The sequence below is a fragment of the Vulpes lagopus genome, chromosome 15 (assembly GCF_018345385.1).
Source record: "Vulpes lagopus strain Blue_001 chromosome 15, ASM1834538v1, whole genome shotgun sequence".
In the NCBI taxonomy this organism is placed as follows: Eukaryota; Metazoa; Chordata; class Mammalia; order Carnivora; family Canidae; genus Vulpes; species Vulpes lagopus.
Genome location: NC_054838.1, coordinates 34,688,692 through 34,714,530, shown reverse-complemented (window position 1 = coordinate 34,714,530; position 25,839 = coordinate 34,688,692). Strand labels below are relative to the sequence as shown.

The following is a 25,839-nucleotide window of genomic DNA, read 5'->3' as shown; positions in this document are numbered from 1 at the left end:
ATTTGTATTCCAAAAAGCATAATTGCCACCACCACCATCACAGCATATATTAGACACCTGAGTTGCAGCTCAGGTTTTAATATATATCTCAAGGGCTAACAACTCTTCAAGCATGGTACTATGATATCTACTTTATAATGAGGATGTTTAAACTCCGAGAAGTTAGATGATAATCTCACAGCTAAAGTGCAATGGAGTGGGGACCTCAAAGCCTGAGCCCCACTCTGCACCTTCCTTAGCAGCTGTATGTATGCTCCTTAAAGTTGGAGACATGGCCAAATAGTTTCTGAGTTTCCCTTAGTCCTCCAAGCCTGCTGAAAAATGTTCACTATTTGAAGATGCTCTTCTCTTATCCATTTCTCTGGGAAGGATGGACTTTTCCTTTAGCCAACTTTACTTCAGTCCTGCAGATCCCTCTGTTCCCATTCAGAACCATCCCCTGTCTCCCATCCCACTCCATTAGCTATGATGCTCTCCACTTTATTCCAAGAGTTTTCCTTTTGTTATCAGCCCCACACATTTTTCTTCTGCATCGTTTGGTTTTGTACCTACCTCGTATATATGCCAATTAGTCAAACATTTTGTCATGACCAGGCATCAGTGATTTTTGTTTCCTTGGAGAAGCCAGGAAGTGTAACAGACATCAGATTCAGGAAGTGCCTGTTCAAGTCTCTATTTACCTACCAGCAGAGTGCCCTTGTGATATCATTTAATTTCTTTGAGCTGGTGTCCTTTTTGGTAAAATGGATCATACTGTCTGCTTTTCTGGAGATGGATTGTATGTTTTCTTTTCTTTTTTCTTTTTTGTTTTTTTAAAGATTTTATTTATTTATTTATTTATTTATTTATTTATTTATTTATTTATTTATTTATGAGAGACACAGATTGAGAGAGAGAAAGGCAGAGACACAGGCAGAGGAAGAAGCAGGCTCCATGCAGGGATCCTGATGCGGGACTTGATCCTGGGACTCCAGGATCACGCCCTAAGCCAATGGCAGGCGCTAAACCTGAGCCACCCAGGGATCCGCAGATTGTATGTTTTCTGGTACATGATTTGTAGTACTGTCTACAGAGTATTTATTTACATTTTTCTCTTCTTTCTACTTCTTGTAGTACTGATTTGTAGTACTGTCTACAGAGTATTTATTTACATTTTTCTCTCCTTTCTACTTCTTACATAGGTGTTGCAAAGCCACTAATATTTGTCTAGTCCACTTATTTTCTTAGGGGATCTTTGAATTGAGTATAAATACACAGTGCATGAAGACCTAGGCTTTATATATCTATCCAGTAGAAGTCTGTTTCTGTCCTGAGGTAGTAGAGATAAAATTATGGAATTCTAAGAGATTAAAGTAACTGATGAGATTTTGTGTTAAAAACAATTTTGGATTATTGGCTGAGAAATACTATTTATGTTCCTATACTCTTCAATATTGCCACCTTCTTTTTTCTTTCTTTCTACCAATCAGCAAATAAACTAGATTCTCCTAAGAGATATGTCATTATTTTCTTTCCTCTTCCATGTGACCATATTTCTGGCTATGCTTACTGGGAGACTTTCTGTAATTGGGTTCAAGCAGCTCAGTAAACATACTAGTCCCCATGCACACAAAACCTAATCTCTAAGTAACCAGTGTAGCTTTTAGATGAATGTATGGTCAGGAGATTTACTGATACTGAAGTAATTAAATTCCCCATGATTATTTTTCTATACTTCATGCTCTGGAGAGTAAAAGCTAACTACTCACATGTTGGTCAAATTTAGCTTCTCCTCTTCAGCTCTAAGAAGCCCATATACCAACAATGCCAAATACATAAAAATAAGACTCTTCTCTAAAGGAGATTGTTTTAATGAGGCTTCTTCCTGGGGGAGATGCTGGAATTTCAGGGTCCAGAGTTCAGCTCTGCTTCCTAAGAGGTAATTTTGGTGGAAAGACTGAGCAAAGGCCTGGAGTCCAGACTCATCCTTAAATTGGAAAAATTTTATATCATTACATATATGGGGGAGAAAGAGATAATGGCATAAAACGTGTGAAGTCAGCTGAAAGCAGGAGGGATTCATCTTTAAAAATTTTTTGCCCCAGAATTTCCTTAAAATAAAATGACAAATAAAAGAACAGATATCAGCATGCATTTATTACATGCCCACTATGTCCATGATAGAGAATAAAAAATGGCAAGTAATTAGCTTTTCTAGGTCTTAGCTTGGATTGTAAAGTGGAAACAATGGACAAAGTCCACTTCAAAGTTTACTTTTATTTTTTTTAATTTTTATTTATTTATGATAGTCACAGAGACAGAGAGAGAGAGGCAGAGACATAGGCAGAGGGAGAAGCAGGCTCCATGCACCAGGAGCCCGACGTGGGATTCGATCCCGGGTCTCCAGGATCGCGCCCTGGGCCAAAGGCAGGCACTAAACTGCTGCGCCACCCAGAGTTCCCCAAAGTTTATTGTGGCTGGCACATTAATACTCTATAAATGTAGGTTTCTTTCATGCTATTACTCTTGATTTTAACACAGTTGCAACAAGTTTTGTCATATCGTTGACATAATATAACCCTTCCTTCCCTCAGATTGATTGAAGTAGGGAGAAAAGCATCCAGTGAATTGTCCTTTTGCCTTCATATTTTTGTATTTCCAAATGTCCTGATGAAGTTTATTTTTCCTTTCTCTTGAACTATTTCTCTTCCATCCATGAGGAACTCCCATATGGGTTTTTTACCAGATGAGTGCTAAGTGGCCAGCTCTTAGTGAAACCCATGGTCACTGTGCTGTAATGATATTTTATGAAGTGTTGTTTCTTCCTTCATATGTGTGTGATGGAGAGACAATGTAGTCTATTTCTGAGGCTTTATGTCTGCTGTGGCTTCAGTCAAGTAAACTATTCAATGAGTTGGTAAACTGGGGAACTTTCCTTTAAGCCTCAGAAGCTATTAGCAAGGCTAATAAAATAACAGTAATATGAATTTTTAATTATTATCAAAGATGGGAGACATGGTCAGAGGTACTAAAATTTCCAATCACTTATACAAATTTTTTCATAGTCTATAAAATCTGAGAATATTTATTGATGTGAAAAATATATTAATATATTAAACATAAAAAGATTATGGGTGCCTGGGTGGCTCAGCCAGTTAAGCACCCAATTCTTGGTTTTGGCTCAGGTCATGAATTCATGTGTCATGGGATCAAGCATCATGTTAGACTCCATGCTAAGCAGTGGGTATTCTTGGGGATTCTCTTCCTCTACCCGTCTCCTTACTTACACTTGCTTACATATTTTCTCTCTCAAATACATAAATAAATCTTTTTTAAAAAGATTAAAAACAATAAGCATAGTATGACACTATTTTTGGAGAAAAAAAATATGTAGAAAAAAGTCTGAGAAGAGAGTACCAAAATATTTAAAATTACTGTCCCTAATAAAGGGGCTGTGAATAGGTAACTATTTCCTTTGCCTATCAGAATTTTTGAATTAATAATAGTTGTAATGATAGCCAACTTTTATTGAGTACTCACTATAGTGAACTAGTCATGGGCTCTGCTCTGAGATCAGACCACATGGGTTTGGATCCTGTATTCCTCTTTTATTAGCTGTGTTAAATGGTATCTCATATATATTGTCTCACAACATTTCTATGGGATAGATACCACTAGAAAGCCCAATTTAATATGTAAGACAACAAAGCTTATAGAATTTCACATAATTATATATATTCACATAATGAATATGTGAATTCATTGTGAAAGATGTGTGAAAAGATGTGAAAGATGAATAAAGAATAAAGGTGAAAGAAAATTATCCTTATAAAATATGTTCTGAATGAGTCATGTTGATTATATTGACACCTCACATATGGATATTTTAATCATGATTATAAAAAGTTAAGAATATATATATGTAAATATATGTAGATATATAATATACATACATGGAGGGGTCATATGCTTGTTTTCTTTTGGATAGCATTTGGAAATTGAGACATGTGAAGAAGAATATTCAGTTCAAAGATACTCAGTTACACCTTCTTTCAGCAAATTAATCAAGCTTATATTCTCCTCCTTCCCTCTTGCTACAGTCATCCATTTTCTGTATCTCTCCAATCTAGAAGAGCTGCATAGCCATAGGCTTGCTTCAGGGTGGGAAGACTGGCAGCCTTCCCAGACTTGGCTCCTAGTGAGCCATGCTGGCCTTTTAATGTGGTTGCTGACTCAGAGTTTAGCACTAGAGATGATGATCCACCAGAGGGAGGGAGCTGAGGAGAGCCAATAAAATGAGTCAAAAATCAGAAGCTAGGAGAGGAAGTTGATCTGTGTGACTCTCATGGGGCTCAGTAGTCTTGGTAAGAGGAATCTGTGAGGCCAAACTGTCAAGTGGAAGTAAGGGAGCAAACTTTATGAGTCACTTGTCACTTCCTGGGTAGGCACTCTTTTGTGGCATGACAAGCAGACATGGGGTTAAGTGAGGGCTGAAAATGACCAGAAGAAACTGAAAGGAATCAAGCACAAAAGACACTGGATTTATGGTAAAAGATTGGGGAATGGGCAAAGTGGAGCTCATCAAGAAGCTATAACAACTATTCTCCAGTTGCTATCAAATTTAATCAGACAAATCACCTTCTTCGATTTTATTTTCTAACATCTCCCATTCATTGTGTTGTGCAGTGTTGAATTATCAGATAAGCAAACTAAGGATGTGCTTAGAGAACTAGCAAAGTATAGGCACCAAAGATTGAGGACAGGCCCTTTGGTTACAGGCGCCAAATTTTGCAATCAGAAAAATCTAGAAAGAAGCTATTTCAATTGCAGTGTTTATGAGTCACATCCATTAAAAGGGATAAAGCATATTTTCAATTACATTGGTAAGGCTAGTAATATTTTCGGGTCTAGGGGTTATTAAATGTCATATTCTAGCCTTGACTTTGAAGTGGCCTTTTTCATAGTCGCCATCAACTCCTTCATCACCATCATCATCATCACCATCATCAATCACTGTTCCCACAAAGAACCCTAAATTTTGAGCCCTTGCAGTGTACTGGAAGGGCATGATGCTAAGTGTATCACAAGCATTACTTCATTTACTCCTCACAACAATCGTGGGAGGGAAGTATCACCTTCATATCCCAGATGGGATTACTGAAGCTGAGAGAGGGCAAATGACTCGTCTGAGGTTCCACAGCTGATCTATGATGGAGCTGAGATTCAAATCAATTCCTCCCTCCTCCGGAACTCCTAAGCACTCTGTGAGTCAAAGGTCATTAATAGCAATAGAGGGAGAGAGTGAGAAATACAAAGTCCACATTGGAAGGGTTTGAAACACTTGGAAAACCTAAATAAACCCAAATAATATCTGTACTACTTTAGAAGGGTCATCTCAGGGGTGCCTGGGTGCCTCAGTTGTTTAAGGGTCTGCCTTCAGCTCAGGTTATGATCCCGGGGTCCTGGAATCAAGCCCAGAGTCAGGCTTCTCCCTCTCCCATCTCCCCAGCTCTCTCACTATCTCTCTCTCTCTCACAAATAAATAAATAAACTCTTAAAAAAAAGAAAAAAGAAAAAGAAGGGTCATCTCAGATGTTTGGTTCAGAATTCCTCTGAGATCTGTCAGTAGTGCCATGATTTTATTCAGCAAATATTTCAAAAGTTCCCAGCTGACACATATCTTTGTTATCAGAACGAGAGATCTGTTTTTTCATTTTTTTATTTTTGTGGGGTTTTTGTTTTTTGTTGATTTTGTTTGTTTTTGTTTGTGTGTGTGTGTGTGTTTTAGTTTATCCCAGTAGTACAGTGTTGCTGTCAGTACGGTAGCCAAAAATGGTATAAATATTTTTGTATTATTTTTGAAGCCATGTAAAACCATTGTCCACTTTTTCCTCCCTCTCTCTTTCCTTCTCTCTCTTTCATTCTTTCTTTTTTTCTCTTTCTTGTTGATTTTTGCTTTATTCTTATTTTTTGTAGCATTTAAAATATAAGACTGACTTGGTTCTGGCTAGCATCAATCTTAAATAATAAGGAAACATATATTTAGGGCTGTACATTTTAGTCATTTGCATTTTGGAATACATTTTTTTCACATAGAGCTGTATACATATCAAACTATAAATGAATTCAACACATTCTGATTTTATTTGCTAAGTTGATCAAGAGTAGAATGGACTTGTCTTTAATATACATCAGCTTTCTCTGTTGAAATGTCCTTTACTCAGAGAAGCTGTTCCTGAAGCCTGTCTTTTTTTTTAAGCTGTCTTATGTATTCTGATAGCCTCTAAACATCTTCTTTATCACAATCATCAGAGTTGTAATTAAATCATAATGTCTCTAGTTATTATTTAAGGTCTATCTTATACACTGCTGTAAATTGAGTATCAGGCACAGTGTTCAATTATGGTAGGCATGCAATTAATATTTATAGAATGAATGAATTAAATTCTCCATCCCTACATGTATCTTATATTTAGTTCTTAATACTATGGACAAATAGATTTCAACTATTTCAGTGGTTTGCTGCATTTGAGAACTGAAAATGTCAGCAAGCAACACTATGATTGAAAGCTAATGGAAACCAAGAAAATTATGTCATGTGCCACTTCTTTCTGGTAAATTAACACCCCTATATCTGCTAGTGGGTATGAATAGCAATTAAGTGTTGTGGAAGAACTAGCAGAATGCATGAGAGTATCCCCTCACATGTCCATGCTTGTGTGGTCACTAATGTAGATCTTTATTCAGAAGTTCTAGAATTTGTCTCTAGAAAGATATGAGTGTTGTCTGTGTAAAAACTGAAAAATCGGGATTTCAGCAACAAAAGCTGTCTCCCATTCTGACTATGAAATTCTAGGAGACTGAAATATAAGATTGGCATAATCTTAAGGAGGCTGTGAGAATAATTTTCAATTTAAATATTGATTTAGTGAAGGTCCCCAAGTCTTTTGCTCTGGAAACTTTTAATATTCCAGTGTTATGGGGACATGCCAGCCTGGAGGGCATGTGGAAGTATCTGCCCATCTGTACGCAGATCCTGTATTTTGGTAGCAAATACCTATAGCCATCACCTCCCTCTCCATCCCTACTCCTACCCCTGTCCCACACATACTCATATACACAACTCAGGTGTGTTTCTCTGAGCCCCACCATTCTTTTTAAAATGTCCCCATATTGTGCCAATAACATCCTGAGGCATTTTTAAGTTTTAAATGATTTATCTAAGATCTCATATGCTCAGATTCCCAGTATGCGTGATATTAGAGATTAGATCTAATCTCAGATTAGAGATTTAAACAGGCTCATAGAATTGACTTTCAGAGAATTGAAATGTAAAGCTAAGCTTTATGGATTTTAATGTTAAGATAATGTAGGTATCATTACCATGGTCATTTTTTGTTTAGAAACATCTTTTTTCTCAATGCTGCTCTTATGTGGACTTCTTCATTCTCATTTAAAGTAAGCTTGGCTTTAAGAAAAAAGTGTAATTAGCCTTTTACTTTCCTCTTCCTTAACTGTACTGCCAAAGTTATTAGGAACCAGAAGCGATTGTGTTAGATTACTTTTGAAAAGGGGCCAGCTCCTTTCTGGTCTGGTAGAAGGATATAGCAGAGATCAGCAATGTCACAAAGAAGAAACTGTTGTCTGGATGCCAAGTCAGTCACGGACCAAACCCAATGGTTTACAAGGCCCTAGATCATAAGGGAGCATACTTTAGATAGAGCCTAATTTAAAGCAAAAGCAATTGTGTTTTCACTTGTGGGGGAGCCATTTGGAATGCAGATGCTTAACAGCACAATTTAATTTTAGAAACACTTTGGGCAATTTTTAAAAGACCTTTCCTTGAACAAGGTGGCAGAGGAGTATCAGTCCTTCCCATTTATCCTTGTAATATTTATAAAGTAACAGGGGCTTTTCATGTGAACAGCCAGAAGGCAGTGGGTCAGAGAAGTTGTAGATGTCTGAAAAGCGTGCAGGAATGCAATAGTACATTTAAGTGGTGTTCATGAGTGCAAAACTCCCACTTAGCCATCTACCTGGGTGTAACCGTGTCTTACCAAGAGCCTACACTGCAGCTCTATAATAGGGACTTCCTGTTGGGTACCCCCTCCTGGAAAGATTTGTTTTACTGCTGTTAATTCATTTTCTGTCCTGAATGGTCTGGTGCTTTCTGAAGCTGCAAGAGAGCCTGCCCACCATGCCGTAGTAACCATATTGTGGAGAAGGATAAGGAACATTCCCATCAAGATTCTCCTTAGGTCAACTAGTAATTTGTTCCAGGTGGAATGAGGTACTGTTTCTGATATGCTGCCTACCTAATTGAAAAAGACCACCTATCAGGCTGAATGCAAACAATAAGTTCTCCCATTGCCCTCCAGACAGGCTACACATTACCTGTTTAAAAGAGGGCAAGCAATATTGTTGCCTTTAATGAGGAACTGTAAACATAAAGCAGGAGAAATATCAGATAATTGATTTTATGCTTTTCTTTGCTAGCAGATAATTATTAAGAAAATTATATGTAAAGTAATATACAATTCCTGCTACACAGATTACACCCAAAGAACATATTCCAAGGATGAAATAAATGACCGTTCTGAAAAAAAAAAAGATAACATTTTATTGTTAATGGCATGGTAATAAATTTGCACCAGGTGAATTCTCCCAAATGTATTTTTAGTGTCGGTGCCTGGGCTCCAAGTGGGATGTCTTAAGCCCAATATCAATTTTGCAGAATCCAAACCACAGGTAATTTGCATATCATACTTATTTTGTTGGCTTATGAGTAATGCCTAGAATAAAAATTTGCTTAAAAAGTCTCACAGTGGGCACTTTGGCCTTGGGTATACAATAACATATCTCATTCAGGCTAGCAGGTTTAGATGAATATTCAGTGTCAGGTGGTAAGGAACTTGACCCCAGAGTAGTTGATAACTCATTTCTGCTTGGACTTCTTACCAACATGGGTTTTATATAATTAGAGTTTGAGTCGTTTTCCCAAAGCCCCTGCAACTTGACTCAGAATTTAACATCTGAAGTATTTACATCAGCCAATGGAAGGTAAATGACTCATATCACTTTTGTTCACTTGTTTTGTTTTGTTTTTTTGAGAAAAGTAATATGGCATAGTAGGAAGCATTAGGATTTAGAATCAGACTGATCTGGATTTGAATCATAACTTTACCATTTAATAACCGCATGAACTTGAGCAATTACTTAATTTTTCTGAATCTCATTTTTTTTTTCATCTAGACACTTAACTGAGCCACTCCAGCACCCCTACTTTTTTCATTTAGAAAGGAGAATAATAGGGATGCCTGGGTGGCTCAGCAGTTGAACGTCTGCCTTTAGCTCAGTGCGTGATCCCAGAGTCCCGGGCTCGAGTCCCACATCCGGCTTTCTGCATGGAGCCTGCTTCTCCCTCTGCCTATATCTCTCTCTCTCTCCTTCTCTCTCTCTCTCTCTCTCTCTCTCTCTCTCTGTCTCCCATGAATAAATTAATGAAATCTTTTTTAAAAATGAGAATAATAACATTTGCCTTTCAGGACTGTTGGAAGAATTAGCTCTGATTCTGTATATTTCTTGGCACATTTATAGCATATGATCAATAAATGATAGTTGCAGCTGCTATGATTAAAACTGTTCTACAGCCAGAAGAAAGGGGGCTTGCATAAACTCAAACCTCTTTTCTTGTGGCTACAAGAAACCACAGATGCTCCTGGACTTATATGAGAAAATATAATTAAGACAAAAACTTTATTTTCGGTTCAGCCTTTCAAGTTTAAGAAACCATATTCTTCAGAGCTCTCAAAATCCTGATTAATTCTTTCCGAAGGATCATAAATAGGAACATAGAAGGCAAATGCAAATTTCATGCTAACACTAAACTTAAAACTAGGTTTACTAAGTGTTCCTCATCTTTTGCCCATATTTTAAATGTAAAGGCAAGATGTCTTGTGTTCATTCCTCAAAAGGAAATGTGTTGTATGTGAAAACAAGATGGGATAATGGAGAGATTTTGCACTGAACACTGAACTTTGAATTCTGATTCTAATAATGCTTCTTATCAGCTGTCTGACCCTAGACACATTATTTCACAGCAATGAGCTTCAGTTGTTCCCCCCGCTCCCCACCTCCCCTCCCTGGCCTGGATACCATATGGGACAGTCTTGAGGATTAAGATAAATCAAGGATTTTTTTTCAAAAACCAAACTCCAACACAAAAAAGAAGATGCGATTTTGCACAGATTTTCATGCACAACCTATAGTATTGTATAAGCCTTAATTTTATGCCTGGTTCTTCTCCTTAATAATACTGTGACCATGGGATAATTATAGGACCTTTCTAAGCCAATTTCTGTATCTTATTTTTTTTTTTCAATTTCTGTATCTTAAATGGGCATCTCAATGTGTACTATGAAGGGTTGTTAGGATCAAATGAAGTATCTGTTTGGGACACATTGTATGTACTCAATAAATGATTGATATGTTGATGGTGGTCATGATGTTATTTAGCACCTGTCCCAGGGGCAAAATGCCCTCCCCAAAAATTGGAGTAGAGAAGTTTAGGCCCAATATGGAATCCTGACATTTAAGTAAAATCAATTGACCTTTATTGAGTGTCTGTATATAGGCACTGCAGAATTTTTAAATGCCAGTCTCTGGAACTCATTACTTGAGTGGGGAGGAGTAAGAGGATGAGGAGAATGAGGAGGATGAGGAAGGTGATAGATAAAGCTTTTTGTACATTATATTCCAGGCACTGTACTACTTTTTTCTACTTTATAGAAATTAACTCATGTTATTCTCACATCAATCCAATGAGATAAGAACTACTACCAATCTCATTTTATATATGATGAAATCAAGACACAAAAGGTTAAGGAACTTGCTCAAATCCAAATCTAGTAGTGGTCAGAGTTGAGATATGTACTCAGAAGTCTGGATCTAGAGCTCATGCCTCATCTATTATGAACGGGAGGGGGGGAAGTGCATAAATGCTAAACAAAGTTTTTTCACATTATGCAAAAATATAGGAAAAAATATTCCAAATGAGGGGGGAATTCCATCAGAATTCAAATATTTTGCAGCAATGAAATGTGCTCAGCTCCTTGATGGGCACAGGAAAGAGCTCTTAGAGTAAGGAAGAAGATTCTTTTCCCAGCCTTTGAAGAGGTTGTAGAAGTGGTGTGGATATGATGGTCTGCCTTTAGAGGCCATGCTTCTAATCACTCTGTATTTAGCAGACTCTTATTGAAAGAATGTATAATTGAGAAAAGAAGCCAAATAAACTCACCATGCCATGTTCTAACTACCTTGCTGGATGTTAAAAATTATAATAAACCTATATGTTTATAATAATAGTATATTAAATCTCTATTTCTACATTCATTTGGGAGGTATTGTGATTAAACCTAAAGATGTTGACAGGGCATCACTCATCAGGTATACTTTTGGTGGACACCATGTATGATCTCATGGAATCTTTAGTCCACCTCTTAATTTTACAATGGGGATCATTAACATTTAACAAGTTATAGTAATGTGTCTAAGATGAGAGAGCTAGCTAGTGGCAGAAATGGAATTAGAACATGTTTTCTAAACCCAAGTCCCATATTTTCCAAGTTTAATTCAACAACGATTTATAGATCAATAATAATTAGATTATGAGGCAGTAGAAAGGAGAGTGTGAGTTTACAAATAAGAGATAATCTGGGATGGCTGGGGGACTCAAAGGTTGAGCGTCTGCCTTCAGCTCAGGCCATGATCCTGTGATCCAGGATCGAGTCTCATATGGGGCTCCTTGCAGGAAGCCTGCTTATCCCTCTGCTTGTGTCTCTGCCTCTGTGTGTGTGTGTCTCTCATGAATAAATAAATAAAACCTTTAAAAAAAGAACAAATAAAAGATAATCTTTGCTCTTGAGAAATTTATAATCTACTAAGAAAGACAGATTTACCCACATATAATTATAAAACTCATCATAATGGGACAAATTCAAAAACATGAGAGATCCCAGATCTTGTCTCCACATGTCTGTCTTTCATCACTCAACACACCTGTTTATTCAGAATTTTTCTGCTCTGCTTAATTGCTACCCTATGTATGGATCACTACTCTATCTCTAACACAGTTCCTGGTACAGAATAAGCACTCAAAAAATATTTATTGAATGAAATAAAAAAACCACAAAAGCAAAATAATATAGAATCACAGAGGAAGAGATGATTAATTAAATGTGAATTTGAGATATACAGGCCACAGCAAAGCCAATTAGGTAAAACTTAGCTAAAAATGTCAAGTTTCCAAGGAGAGGAGATCATTCAGCTGGAAGAGGGCCTGTCATTTCTATTAATCCATACCCCTGCCTTTAGGCCAATCCACAGATGAATTACCTCTGACAAGTCAGAATCTGGCTTATTTTTAACACAGGTTTCTTAAATCTTTTGATAAATTTAGAAAATATCTATTACAAATCATTTATTAGAAAATAAGAGCATGTGTGACGTAGACAAAGAAAGACATGGTTCTCCCTCAAATTCTGAGTATGACAACTCCAAAAATCAGGGGGACTGCTTCGCAGGGAACTCAGTGATGTGTGCCAGACTGTCCACAGTCAGAAGAAAGTCTGTTTATGTTTATTTCAGTTTGATTTTGTGCATAGCATTACCAAACCTCACTCTTTTATCTTTCTTGGGAGATTTCTTTCTTTAGTTTGTGGCTATTGGCTCCCTCCTTTTCTTTCTTTTTTATGTTCTCCCTTTTTAACTTCCTTCCTTGCTTGCTTCCTTCCTTTTTTATTCCTCCCCTTCCTCCGTCTCTCTTTTCTTCAGTTATGAGTCACCACCATAATGTTATTTTTGTACATTTCATTAATCATGCATTTCCTTCCTCAAGAAACCCAGCACAGGGGATGACATGTGCCATTGCCTGGTCTGGGGACCCCCACACTCTCCCATACTATCTTGTTGGGTCCTAGAAACCAAAAAAGAGTCAGTAGAGTATCTAGCATTGTAATAATGAGGAAGACTAGCACTTGGAAACAATACATGTTAGGTCCCCAAGAATCTGATCAAGCACCAAGAGCCCTGCCCCCCTCCAATCTAAATCAATAGACTTTAAATATTTAAATTAACTTTCAAGTTTATTGAGGCTTGAACACAGACATATTGATGCACTAAATTCAGTGTTCAGTGTTACAATTTCTGTATTAAGAACAAAAGGAAAGAGGCACCTGGGTGGCTCAGTCTGTTAAGCTGTCTGCTTTTGGCTCGGGTCATGATCCCAGGGTCCTGGGACCCAGCCCACATCCGGCTCCCTGCTCAGTGAGGAGCCTGCTTCTCTCTCTCCCTTTGCCTGCTGCTCTCCCTGATAGTGCTTTCTGTGTGTGTGTGTGTGTGTGTGTGTGTCAAATAAATAAATAAATTAGTAAACTTAAAAAAAAAAAAGAACTAACAGTTTTAAAAGACAAAAGTTTAAAAATTAACTATAACTAAAATATACATCAATAAATGCACAATATAAAAATATGTTATTTGTGATATCATTGACTGTGGGGAAGAAGTAAAAGTATAAGCTATTTGTATATAGTTGAAATTCAATTATTGTCAGCTTATCTACTTAAAGCAGATTATTATAACTACAAGATGTTTTATGTAAGCCCCAAAATAACCACAGAGAAAATATCTATAGAAGATACACAAAAGAAAATGAGAAAAGAATCAAAGCATGTGACTACCAAAAATATATATATAAATATCATATATATATATGATATTATATATATGTATATATGAAACACAAAAGAAAACAAGAAGAGGTGCAAAAAAGCTACAAGACAGACAAAACAATGAACAAAATAGCAATAGTAAGTCCTTACCTATCAATAATTACTTTAAAAGTAAGAATTACTTTAAAAGTAAAAGTCCTTACCTATCAATAATTACTTTAAAAGTCTACAATCAAAAGATATAATAGAGTGGTTGAGTGGATTAAAAAAATGCTAAACTATATGCTGTGTAAAAGAGACTCATTTCAGAATTAAGAACATATGTAGGCTAAAGGTGAAAGTATGGAAAAAGATATTCCATGCAAATGGTAACCAATAGGAGCAGGGGTGGCCTTACTTAGACAAAATACACAAAGTCAAAAATTGTCAAGAGAAATAAAGAAATACCTTATATAATGATAAAAGGATCAATTCATCAGGAAGAGATAACAATCATAAATATATATGCACCCCAAATCAGAGCATCCAAGTATTTGAAGCAAACATTTACACAGCTAAAGGAAGAAATAGACAACAACACAGTGATAGTAGGGTATTTCAGTACCACACTAATGGATAGAACATCCAGACAGAATATCAAAGAAGAAACTGAAGAGTTGAACAGCATCATAGACCAAAGGGACCTATTAGACGTATAACAGAGCATTGCATGCAATAGCAACAGAACACCCTTTTTTCTCAAGTACACATAAGACATTCTACAAGACAAATCAAATGTTAGGTCATAAGTCTTAACAAATTTTAAAAAGATTGAAATAATACCAAGCATATTTCCAAACTACAGTGGAATGAAACTACAACTCAATGGCAGAAGGAAAACTGGAAAATCCACAAGTATTTGAAAATTAAACATGGCATTCTTGAACAACCAATGGATCAAAGAAGGAAGCAAATTGGAAATTTGGAAATATTAAAGGCTAAAATGAAGACATGACATACCAAAACTTATGGAATTGAGCAAAAGCAGTTCTAAGAAGGAAGTTTATAGTGATAAATGCTTACATTTAAAAACAAAACAAAACAATTCTCAAATAAACAACCAAATTTTACACCCACAGAACTAGAAAAAGATAAACCTATACCCAAAGTTAGCAGAAGGAAATGTTAAGATTAGAACAGAAATAAACAAAATTGAATATCAAGAAACAACAGAAAAAAAATCAATGAAATGGAGAACTTTAGAAAAAAACATAAAATTGACAAACCATTAGTTATATTAACTAAAAAAGAGAGATGACTCAAAATAAAAAATAAAATAGATGTTTCAATTGGTGCTACAGAAGTTAAAAGTATAGGGAGTACTGTGAACAATTATACACCAACAAATTGGGTAACCTAGAAGAAATGAATAAATTCATAGGAGCAAAGAACTCACAAAGACTGAATCATGAAGAAATAGAAAAATCTGAACAGATCCTATTACTAGTAAGGAGATGGAATCAATAATTAAAACTTCCCAACAGTAACAACAAAAAGCCCAGGTCCAGATGGCTTTTCGAGTGAAATTTAACAGGCATTTGAAAACAAATCAAGGCCAGTCCATCTCAAACTCTTCCAAAAATTTGAAGATGATGGAACACGTTCAGTCTGATCTTATAAGGCCAACATTGCTTTGTTATCAAAGCCAGAAAAAGATAGCTCAAGAAAAGAAAATTTTGGCCAATATCCCTGATAAGTAGATGCAGAAATCCTCCATAAGATACCAGCAAACTGAGTTCCACAGCGCATTAAAAGGATCATACACCATGACCATATAGAATTTATCCCTGAGATGCAAAGAGAGTTTAACATACAAAACACGTTTAATGTAATATGCCACATTGACAGAACAAAGGATAAAAATCACATGATTATCTCAATAGATGCAGAAAAAGCACTGACAAATTTCATTACTGTTTCATGAGAAAAACATTCAACAAACTAGGAAAAGAAGGAAATTATATCAACATAATAAAGGCTATATATGAAAAACTCATTGCTAACATCATATCCAATGGGGGAAAGCTAACAGCTTTTCCTCTAAGATCAGGAACAAGGTAAGAATGTCCATTCCCAACATTTTTAGTCAATGTTGTTCTGGGATCCTAACCAGAGCAAAAAGGCAAGAAAAATAAGACATAAGCAAATTTATCTCTGTCCGCAGATAATATAATTTCATATATAGAAAATCCTAAAGATTCCACACATACTATTTGCAAGATACAAAATCAATATACAAAAATTAGTGTTTCTGTATACTGACTGTTAAAAATTTGAAAAAGAAGTTAAGAAAACAAGGGGTGCCTGGGTGGCTCAGTCAGTTAAGTATCTGCCTTCAGCTCAGCTCATGATCTCAGGGTCCTGGAATTGAGCCCCATGTCAGACTCCCTGCTCAGCGAGGAGTCTGCTTCTTCCTCTCCCTCTGACCCTCCTCCCTGCTTGTGCTTCCTCTCTCTCTCTGTCTGTGTGTGTGTGTTTGTGTCTCAAATAAATAAATAACATATTTTTTTAAAAAATGAAGTTAAGAAAACAATGTCGTTTACAATTGCATCAAAAAGAATAAAATAGGAATAAACTTAACCAAGATTTGCATGACAAAAACTATAAAACGTTGAAAGAAATTGAAAAAGACACAAATATGTTTATAGATTGGAGACAACATTTTTTTTGTTTATTAAGATTTTATTTTAATTCCAGTATGGTTAGCATACAGTGTTGTATTAGCTTCAGGTGTACAATACAGTGATTCAACAATTCCACACATCACCCAGTGCTCATCACAACAAATGCACTCCTTAATCCCCATTGCCTATTTCATCCATTCCCCCTACCACCTCCCATCTGATAATCATTAGTTTGTTCCCTATAATTAAGAGTCTGTTCCTTGATTTGTTTCTCTTTTTCTTTGCTCATTTGTTATATTTCTTAAATTCCACATGAGTGAAATCATATGGCCTTTGTCTTTCTCTAACTGACTTATTTTGCTTAGCACTGTACTCTTTAGCTCTATCCATGTCATTGCAAATGGAAAGATTTAATTCTTTTTTATGGCTAAATAATGTTCAATTGTAGATATATACCACATTGTTTTTATGCATTCACCTATCGATGGACACCTGGGCCACTTCCATGATTGGCTATTGTAAATAATGTTGCTATAAACATACAGATGTATGTATCTCTTTGAATTAGTGTTTTTGTGTTTTGAGGGTAAATACCCAGTTAGTGTTATTACTGGATCATAGGGTTTTTAACTTTTTGAGGAACCTATATACTGTTTTACAGTGTGGCTGTACCAGTTTGCATTTCTCATCCTTTTTTCCACATCCTCACCAACACTTGTTGTTTCTTGTGTTTTTGATTTTAGCCATTCTGACAGGTGTGAAGTGATACCTCATTGCAGTTTTGATTTGGATTTCCCTGATTATGGGTGATGTTGGGCATCTTTTCATGTGTCTGTTGGTCATCTGGATGTCTTCTTTGGAGAAATGTCTGTGTCTCATGTCCATTTTCAATTGGGTTATTTGTGTGTGTGTGTATGTGTGTGTGTGTGTGTGTGTGTGTGTGTGTGTTGAGTTTTATCAGTTCTTTGTATATTTTGGATGCTAACTCTTTATTGGATATGTCATTTACAAATAACTTCTCCCATTCATCATGTTGCCTTTCAGTTTTGTTGATTGTTTCCTTTGCTATGCAGAAGCTTTTTATTTTGATGTAGTCCAAATAGTTTATTTTTGCTTTTATTTCCCTTGCCTCGGGAGACATATCTATAAAAAATGTTGCTATGGCCAATGTCAAAGAAATTACTGCCTCTGTTGGAAGACTTACATTTTTAAAATATCCCTCCTGCTCAAAGTAGTAGATTCAATGTAATCTCTGTAAATATATTTTTTGGAGAAATAGAAAAAAAATAATCCTAAAGTTTATATGGAAGTACAAAAAAACCCTGAATAGCCAAAATAGTCTCCAGAAAGAAGGACAAAGCTCACTCCCGTTAATATGACCATTATCAAACCAAGCAAACAAAAACCAGAAAATACTTGTTGGTGAGAATGCAAAATAGTTCAGCTACCTTGGAAAACAGTATTGAGGTTTCTTAAAAAAATAAAATAAAACTACCATATATTATCATATATGGTGTACCATATATAATCATATATGGTGTACCATATATACCATATTTCAAACCACACCATTTCTGGCTATTCATCCAAAAAAAATTAAATTGGGATCTCAAAAAGATATTTACAGTCCTGTGTTTATTGAAGCATTATTCACAATAGCCAAATGGTGGAAACAACCTAAATGTCCATCAACAGACGAATGGATAAGTAAATTGTAGTATAAGGAATATTATCTACCCTCAAAAGAAGAAGATCCTGCCACATGTGGTAACATGGGTAGATCTTGAGGACATTATGCCCAATGAAATATGCTAGTCACAGAAAGATAAATACTGCATGCTTGCAAGTCATATGAGATATCTCAAGTAGTGAAATTTATAGATGCAGAAAGCAGAATGGTTGTTGCCAGGGGCATGGGGGGTGGTGGGAGGAGCTGTTCAGTGAGCATAGAATTTTTAAAAAGCAAACTGAGAAAGTTCTAGAGATCTGCTGTACAACATTGTGTTTAAAGTTAACACTACCGTATACTTAAAAATTTGTTAAGAGGGTAGATCTCATATTGTATATTTTTACCACAATTTTTAAAAAAGAAACTAAAAGAGATACTTGTTTATGAGTAATAATGCTGCTGATTTTTTTTTTAAACTTTCTAACGATTGGTAGGAGGAAGAGAAGATGTCACCTTGTCTTTCTGCTCTCTAGTACACACTTTAATATCTTGTGAAATCACTCTACCTTTTGGATTATGTCATTTTAAGAGGAGTGTGACTTTGGTGGCTGTAGTTTGGAATCCTCTCCCTGCTTTCCCACTGGCTGGCTTTTGATTTGGGAAGCCCCTCCCCCTTTTACACTATCTATCTATAAAGGGAGAACAATTTGAGGATGCTTGAAAGAAAAGCCCAGCTGTCAGGAAGTACAACTTTTATGAATGAATATCTTGCTAAAATAAACAGAAGCTGTTTCAATTTCTTAGCATTAGAAGACCACTGGCAAATCTCTTCAAAAAAAAAAAAATTAGTTAATACACAGGCTTCTCAGCCATAGTGAATGTTTCACTTAATTGCTGGCCTTAAAAGCACATTGGTTTTTTGTTTGGTCTTATTTTGTTTTGTTTTTAGGTTCAAGCGCTTATTTATTCATTTTACATTGGGAGATAGAACACAGACCCAAACGCCTGGGTGGCTCTGGTTGAGCGTCTCCCTTCAGCTCAGGGCGTGATCCCAAGGAACCGGGATCGAGTCCCCCATGGGCTCCCTGCATGGAGCCTGCTTCTCCCTCTGCCTGTGTCTCTGCCTCTCTCTCTCTCTGTCTCTCATGAATGAATTTATAAAATCTTTTTTTTTTTAAAGAACACAGACCCAAATGTTTATTTTGGTATGCTTATTTTGATATCTTCTTTCTTGTTTGATTTATTTTAATAATACTAACATTTACTTTGTACTTGGTTTGGAGAGTGCAGATTCACAAATGAGAGCCTTCTCCCTTCCCTAATGGGCATTACTTACACTCTGTTTGGGGAAAAGGGCACAAAATAAATGATAGCGTAATGACGGATTTTAATACAGTTGTTGTAAGCCTTGTAGTAAAGAAGCACAGGTGCTAAGATGAGGTTTCACCGAGAGAACGCTATGACGTGCTCCAGAAAGGGGAGGAACAGTGTCCTGGGAATACTCTCTTGTAAAGGTGACATTTGAGTTGAGCTCTGGAACGTGGGGAAGATTCCAGAATTTCTGAATAGAAGAGGTTTAGGTTTGGCAAGCTGGCAGGGATGAAGGTTTGTTTTGGAGCCATGTTGCGTAGGAAGCCCATCTTTACTCTTAGATTGCACTGTGGGGGTGGATTTTGGGAGGTTGTCTTGGGATTCACACTATGAAAGGGTAAGCAGGAATGAATCTGTGGAGGGGGAAGAGAGCATGTGCAGTGGCTACAGGTGGGACTAAGTGCAGGTAGGTAAGGGCTGTGTGGTTGGAAGATAGGACAAGGGAGTGAGGCACGGCTGGGACTGGTGAGAACAGCAGAGGCCAGGTCACACGGGACATGATTAAGGACCATGTATGCCGCTTTCCAGACTGTTCTTTCTGTGGGGATAAAGACCCTCAGAGAATGGGACTTGACTGACAGCTCTCAAGCAGGGTAGGACCTGATCATTTTCACATTTCAGAAGTCCCTCTTGCCACTTTGGGCGAATGAACAGGAGTAAGGGTAAATGCCAGAGACAAGTTAAACAGCTCTTTCACCAGGTTTACAGAGAAATGATGCTAGCTTAGGTGGGATTGGTCATCACAGTGATCGAGGAAAATAGACAAGCGTGAAAGATATTTGCACAGACAAGTATGCAAACACCGTAGAGTGCAACTAAATAGGCCAGGGGGATTTGGAAAGCTTCATAGAAGTGACATCAGGTTAATCTTGAAGGATGAAAACAAATTCCTGTAGTAGTGCAGTCCATCTTTGAGATTCAGCTGCTAAAATATGTAAATTATAAATGACTATTACCTTCTTTTAGTATTCCTTTCAGATTCTCTAAGAAATATCATATAACTTGTGTTCTTATTTCTCTAATAGTGTCACTGTATGTGTTGGAATATAATAAATCTGCGTTTCCTGAAAACCACTTTACATTTTATCCTTGTTAATTCAGACCGATCCCCTCTTCATCAATACCCACTCAAATCCAAGTACATTAGTGAGAATGTATTTGGGGACATTTAAATTTTTTCCCACTTTCTATTAAATCCTTAGCCCAGGTTAAATCTCTATAGCAATTTGGCATGTGTCTTTGTACACTCTTAATTTTTGCTTGTTTCTGCCCTAGAAGAATTATAATTAAATTGATTTAAGTATTTTGGAAATACTTTTAAGGCCTAAAATACTTTAAATGTTCTTGGTTCTCTTTTAGTTCCAAAGGTGAATATGCTTCAATCTAGAGATTGCCTAGGCTGAGGGCTATTAGATGTCGAAGAATATTAGTTGGCATTTATAACATTTCCAATCTGCAGCCAGAGGAATGAACTGTGTACACTTTTCAAATCAAGAAAAATTTGAACTATTACCTTATATTATTTTTTTATTATTTCATACATTACTTATAGCTGCTACAGGGCTTGTGCTACCCAGTCCTTCCTTAGCAAGCACTCAGCTTTTCTTTAGTAATTAATATTTTCATTTCCCATATGCAGAGGATGCCTGAAGGAAATTTTTTTCTGGAAACAAAGTCTGCATAGTGCTTTAGTATGGCACAATTTATTTAGTAATTCATCTTTGCTATTTATTTTTTTATTAAACAAATCAAGCCGGATATTAGTTTTAAGCCCTGGCTTTAAAACTAGTGGTTGTTCTGTGGAGTCAGTGTCAGGTCAAAGAGAGGTCAGTAAGATATATCTCATCTAGGCATTACCCGGTGCACCATCTGCCCATGTTAAATCACAATGATAAGTAGGATATGTACTTGTGCACCACTAATTCTCCTTTGGCCAGAATTTCATGTCATCTCATGGTCATTACAATTGTCCAATTACAGTTGATCAAATTGAATTATCTTTAATTAGTAGGCCTGTCTCATAGTACAGCGGGGTAGTTGGACATATTTATCTGTTTAAGTGGTCTGTCATCAGACTTAGAAAGCCAAACGTCATGTTTGAAAAGAAAAAAAAAATGGGGCAAAGGGGAAGGCAGGAGGCTGGGTATACTTTACATATGTTAAAGCGAAAGAATAACTTCAATATATAGTCTTATAATACATTTAATAAAAGTTTGCTATGGTCTTTAAGATCTTTGGAGGAAAGTAAAATTAGTTATGCAATGTATGATGTTTATTTATCTGTGTAGAAATGACATACCGAGGATAGTAAAACAAAAATTCTATTGTCCTTGTAATGGGAAGAAATAGCTCATTCCAAACAACCCATTCATAACACATTTAGGTCTTTATGAAGATTTATAATATCATTGTGTAATCCCCAGCCAGGATATTTTCTGTCTTGCTGCAAACTCCACACACTATTACAAAATTTTAATGGATTCACACTGACTCCTGTTCAGATTGATTCTTGAGAGGCAAATGGGTGAGAACAGGGCACAAGCATTTCCTAAAGATGGCAGTGGGCCTTTGAGCAATGATATCTGCCTGAAAGACTAGAGAAGCATCCATGGTTAGATAAGACTGGAGAGAGTCAAACTTATCACTTCTTGACATTCTCATTTGGGGGTGATAGTATTGCCATATCGCATCAAGTCCTATCGTATAGCCATGCATCATGGTGACACCAGACAAATATGAAATTCTCTAGGGCTTTATTTGACCTAGAAGTTCTTTCAGGCATTATTCCTTGATCCCAGCATAAAAAATGAGAGAAAGGGAGAGAGAGAGAGACAGACAGAGACAGAGACAGAGACAGAGAGACAGACAGAGAGAGAGAAGAGAGGAGAGAGCAGAGAGGAGAAGAGATCCGGTTGATATTCTGTCCTTGTTCCCACTAAGTATCAAATGATGATCTATTCACCTCAATTTTCCTGTTTTAGATATTGATCTTAATTTCTGGATTCTTTTTCAGGAACAAAGATCATTAATGCCATTGTTATTTCTAACCAACAGTTCAAGTCTTCTTTTTTTTCTTGGCAAATTTCCTCACCACCTCAAAACCAACACTAAAGCTAACCTTAAAGGAATAATTTAAGTTTCTGGATCATTGCTGGACTAAATATTATTTTTAGGGCATGTTATTCAGCTCTTGCATGCCTCTTTCCTTCCATATATGCACTCACCCAACCATTCATTCATCCATCCCCAAAATATATATTTGTTATAAGTCTGCTATATACTGGGCATATTGCATGCTAGGTGCTTGGGGAAGAAAAACAAAGGTCAATAGCAATCCAGGGCCTGCCCTTTGTACTTACACATATGGGTCATTATTACTAGGCAAAGGTATTTTGAAGCCTATGTTGCCAGGCAAGTTACTTATAGCAACCCCTTGTGCAGAATTTGGAAAAGAACCCTTTTATGGCAATACATAGGAAGAGTAGATCCTACTCCTTCCTTTCAGGGCTTTAATACATAGCAATGAATTGTCCAGGGAGTTCTAGTGTTGAAATGTAGAATATGTTATGATCCCAGCCTTTGAAATAAGAATTTTGCCAATTCAGTTAGAAATGATGTCTACACTACTCTAGCAGTGTGAAGGTGGATCTCATGGTCATTAAATAAAATCATTATATCTTGGGACTATATCATTGTTGTCTGGTGCTGCATAGATGGCAGCTTATATCCCAATCAAACCAAAATTGTTCCCTCAGGGATATGTGATAAGGATAGACATTTTGGCAACAAATATGGAAAGTTTCAAACACAATAAAAATTCTAAATGCTCTAGTAATTAGCCTTTCTCTTTACTAAAAATACTATGGATGGCGTCTGCAATCATACTAAAATTTTAAAACAATCATGTCCTCTCTGGAAGGCAATTGCTTTAAATTGGATAGATTTCACTCATTTTCCAGTGAAAGAATTTGAAAATTCTGTCTGTGGAAAGCAAAATGCTGGATGGCAGAGTTGGATGTGTCTTTCACTTTAAAATGCAGACTCTCTCTGTGGTGAATGTATTTGTTGTGGTAAAGTATTTGAAAGGAAATCCTCAGAATAATTTGGGGTAAGGAAAAAAAACTATGTTAAAAGAAGCCAACCCATCAGTTTTGAACTTTGAAAATTGCTTTATTTTGAATCAGAAAGAATTAATAATCATTCATAGCACAAAAATATATGTTTGAATTCTAACATATAATCATCATCTAAAACAAATTAAACCTCCAAATTTTAAAGGACTATATAGTATAATGCTGTGATCTCAGTGATTTTCCTAAATAAGTTAATGTTGTTTAGACTTCATATTGACGCTCTTACGTAGCTACCTCATGATTTGTTCTGTGTCTTGGCAAATACCTCTCTAGATTAAGTGATTCCTGTACATGTTGGAAATGTCTTTACAGGTTAACTTTCCCATCATTTTAAATTGCCCGTCCTGTATTGTTTCAGCCTAGAAGGGTCCTACTAGTCTGATAAGAAGCTCTCTTTCCTGAGGTCTGTATTTTGTGTAGGGCTCATCTAGGAGAGGGGAAAGCCAGAATGCCAAATTGCAAAGAGTATTCTTTACTGTGGGGCTCCATCCAAAAAGGGTTTGTAACACAGTGTACAGTCTTGTAGCCCAGCTGTGTGGAGCATTGATTGCTTCTGCCTAGAGCAGGGATACTGTCAAGTTGCTCTGTGAGTTGAGTCATCTATTGACAAAGAGCTACCAGCCCGCAGATAATGCTGTGCGGAGCTGCTCTCGCTGCTCCCACGATGCACTGCTTATAGCAGCTGTCAAAGATACTGAGGGATCCACGGGAGGAAAAAAAAAAAAAAAAGACTTTTACAACTGCCTGGAAGAAAGGGGTGTGAGGGAGGAGACATTCCTGAGCAGAGCTGACCAAAGGCAAGAGTAGGCATCAGTGCAGTATGAATGCGTACCTCACCACGCAACACAGCTGCAGCCGGGGGTCCGATGGGATGGACGCCGGCAGGAGCGCACCCACGCTCATCAGGGATGCCCACTGCGCCTGTGGCTGGCAGAGGAGCCCTCAGGGGCTTGGGTACAATGCTCAGACCATGCCCTCTTCAGGACCTGGGGGCCCAGCTTCAAACAGGACCAAGCTGGTCACTTTGTGGGACAGTGTGCGGAAAAGCCCCCACAAGACGAGCACCAAGGGCAAAGGGACTTGTGGGGAGCGTTGCGCCTGCGCACATGGTTGGTTCAGCCCAACACAGGTGAGCCTTTTCCTTATGACTTTCCCTTCCATATCCGGGGAAACTGAGAGCAAGTCGTGTAAGGGTAGCATGTTTGGAAACTTTGCTGGGTCCTCCTTGCTGGTTGGGTGCGCCTGTTTGGGAAACGGTAGGCCTGGAGAACCTGTCATATTCACAGGTGTTTGGAGCTCACACCTCGGGGTGGTCTGTGAAAGTCCCAAGATGCTGTGCTCAGTTTCTTTCAGTGACTTTTCCCCAAGTTCAACTTCTCTAGTCCTCAGATGCTTTTACTATGCTGTAACGTAGGCTTTTAGCAGCCCTTCAACTTCGAATCATTAACTTTTTTGTCCTGCCTTGCCTCATTTTATTTCTTTGAGGGAGAGAAAAAATGAACTTTAATCAGATACTTCCAACTCTTTGATCATAAAAGGGCATTTATTTCTCCATATGGAAAGTAGGGATTTGGTGTGTGCTCTTCTAATTTTACTCTTAGAATACTGTATACCTTTTCAGTAATAGGGAAGAAATTTTGTTTATACTAAATAATTCATTTTATAAACAAAACGAATAATTGGGAGCAAACTAGAGGATGATTACACTTAGGATAAAATAATGAAACATTTTATTTATTCATAGAGAAGCAATAAAGTTATTTATATTAAAAACTATAACTCTCTTTCTTCCATAATGTATTTCTGAAGCAGATGTGCAGATTCCCTTAATTTAATTTCTAGCCTATTCTTGCCCCAAACTGCTGGCATTTTATCAGAAATGAAATTGGCTCATTTTTTTTCCTGCCCTCATCCAGAAGAGGGAAGACAACTTCCTGTAAACACTGTAAAATTTAAATAAAGTGCACCTGTAATCACTGTCATAAATGTAGAACAGTAATAGTTCTTAAATATCCATTGAAAAAGAAAAGCTGTGTGCAGAAAAAAGAAAAATCCCTTCCTGATTTGAATGAAATCTTAGCAGAATTGACAAATGGCTATTGATCAGGAGTGAAACATTATGATCTGAGAGAGAGGTGTAGAGAACATTCTAGTTTTAAAATTAGTTTTTTAAAAAGAACTTCCAAGAATATCATATATCACTAAACCTTAATGATACAGTTGCAAATACGTGATGAATTAATATCATGCATCTCAGTATCTTGATTTATTTTTATTTTTATTTTTTTTAGTATCTT

The 25,839-nt window shown here is 36.8% G+C and overlaps 1 protein-coding gene across 15 annotated transcripts in view; it reads left to right on the top strand.

The window, feature by feature from the left end:
• Window positions 1-25,839, top strand: part of DLG2 (discs large MAGUK scaffold protein 2) — a 1,981,735-nt gene that overhangs the window by 1,178,530 nt on the left and 777,366 nt on the right. For 2 of the 15 annotated variants that reach the window (XM_041730228.1, XM_041730224.1), the window contains exon 1: window positions 24,189-24,671. The exons of 10 other annotated variants lie outside the window; for them this stretch is intronic. In XM_041730228.1, the coding sequence (XP_041586162.1) occupies window positions 24,363-24,671 (309 nt within the window). In that variant the 5' untranslated portion in view covers window positions 24,189-24,362. Of the gene's footprint in view, window positions 1-24,188; window positions 24,672-25,839 lie in introns of those variants that run through there. 3 more of the 15 variants (XM_041730233.1, XM_041730225.1, XM_041730226.1) reach the window with 2 other exon arrangements.